This window comes from Sciurus vulgaris (genome assembly GCF_902686455.1).
Source record: "Sciurus vulgaris genome assembly, chromosome: 7".
NCBI classification, from domain to species: domain Eukaryota; kingdom Metazoa; phylum Chordata; class Mammalia; order Rodentia; family Sciuridae; genus Sciurus; species Sciurus vulgaris.
The window spans coordinates 127,708,081-127,710,222 of NC_136467.1; the positions used below are offsets into that span (position 1 = coordinate 127,708,081).

Consider the following 2,142-nt stretch of genomic DNA (forward strand, 5'->3'; position numbering starts at 1 on the left):
AGATTCCAAAACTTTTCAGATTAAGTATTAATTATTTCATTTTAGTGATTACAATGTCATTTATTTAATTACTTATTTACCCTCTCCATTTGAAGAACAAGAAATTAGGACATACTTCCCCAAAATTATCCTCAAGTCATGTGTCTCTTAGTGTTTACTTTTCCAATAATGGAAGCCATGGTCTTATATTAAAATCTTTAAAATATAAAAATATTATAATTTTATTCATCATATTTGGATGAGTTAAACTGAAGGGACCCTACAGCTAAACACATTGACATATTTTCCATCTACTCAAGGCATGGGTATCATATGCATATTTGTGTATTTATTTTATATAAGACATATAAGAAAATGTATCAAATTAATTTTATCAACTGATATCCCTCCAAATATTCAGCATTAGGATTCCATGACTAAAATCCCATTTGTTTAAATCTCCCCTATGCTACCTGGAATGCATTGTTAAATGGAATGCATTGTTAAATACACCTGGATTATATTTTCTTATATACTTTCTCTTTATCCAGTTATAGATATTTGAACATATCCTGTTATACATATTTTAAATAATCTGAGAAGCAATATATTTTCGTATTTTAATTTTCCTATTTCCCGGTTGGTTACGTATACTTTCTTCTGTTTGCCCTGTTCAAGGCACTCTTCACCTCCTTGTTCCTCAAAGTATAGATCAGTGGATTAATGCAGGAGTAACTAGTGTGTACATGATGGCAATAAGCCAGTCCATGTCCCCGGAGCTCCCTGAGGTAGGGTGAATGTCAATGAAGAGAACAGGAGCAGAGAGAAGAACCACCATCATGAAGTGGGAGGCGCAAGTGGACAGTGCTCTGTGAAGTATGCTGCAGGAAGGGGTCTTGAGGAAGAGAGAGGTGATAATGTAGGAATAGGAGAGGAGTGTCAGAAAGAAGGGGCCTGTGGCTGTGGTCCCCATGACAGTATTGAGCAGTCTCTGGTTGAGCTCAGTGTTCCCACAGGCCAACTGACAGTATTGAGCAGCCTCTGGTTGAGCTCAGTGTTCCCACAGGCCAACTCCAGCAATGGCTTAACATCACAGAAGAAGTGATGAATGTGGTTGGAACCACAGAAGTTCAAGCGAGAGGTCATTATGGAGTGCAGCAGGGCATGGAGAAATCCAATGACCCAGATGGTGATAGCCATCTGGATACAAAGCTGGGGATTCATGATGACGGTGTAATGAAGTGGTCTGCAGATAGCCACAAAGCGGTCAGATGCCATCACCGCCAGCAACAGGGACTCTGTGCTACCCAGGAAGTGGAAGAAATGAAGTTGGCTTATGCATCCTATGAAAGATAATGCTTTGTGTGTGGAGAGGAAGTTCTCCAGCATCTTTGGCAGTGTCACCATGGAGTAGCAGATATCTAGACATGACAGGTTTCCCAGGAAGAAATACATAGGTGAGTGGAGTCTAGGATCAGAGAGGACAATCATCAGGATGGCTCCATTTCCAGCCACATTCTCAAGGTAGATGGTGAGGAAAACAGCAAAAAGAAAAGGCTGTGGGTCTTGTATGTCTGTTAATCCCAGGAGAAGAAATTCAGTGACTGAGATTTGATTCAGCATCACTTAAAAGAAAAAGAACAAGACAGTAATTTCTGGATAGATTTCTCTAATGAAAATCAGTCTTTCTAGCCCAGGATTTTCTTGATAGGACAAAAATTAGTTATTTTACATAACCCTTCCTCAAATCTTGTGTAGTTTTTGGTTATTAGACTGTTAAATATTAAAGGCGAATATCAGTTCGAACTGTGGCCCAAATATTTTTAAACTTATTAATCTTTCATTTTTTTTCCTCTTAGGGATTCAGAGCAGGTTTTCATCCTTCTCTGACTGTGAACATCTACATTCTGATACAATCTCCTTTCATTTACTAAGTAGCACTAACAGGGAGCCATGTTTCAAATATTCCACGAGGCTGCTATTGCTGCAGTAGTCAGAAGCCACTTGGAGGATGTAAACTTGAGAAAACTAGATATGGATGAACTTGTTATAACCACAAAGTCTTTAAAGCCTTCTCTTCTTTAAAGAAAGAAAGCTTCTTAACAAATTATAGTTGCACTAACTCATCTGAGTGTAAACATGGTTAGAGACATCCTCTTAGAG

General features: G+C 38.5%; 1 protein-coding gene across 1 annotated transcript; it reads right to left on the reverse strand.

Annotated features, from left to right (window-relative positions):
- Window positions 1-691: 691 nt before the first annotated feature.
- On the reverse strand, window positions 692-1,602 carry LOC306666698 (olfactory receptor 12D1-like; the record flags this gene model as incomplete). Its single annotated transcript, XM_079148920.1, is given in 2 exon segments — window positions 692-955; window positions 958-1,602. Coding segments are annotated over 2 exon segments (909 nt in total).
- Window positions 1,603-2,142: the final 540 nt, after the last annotated feature.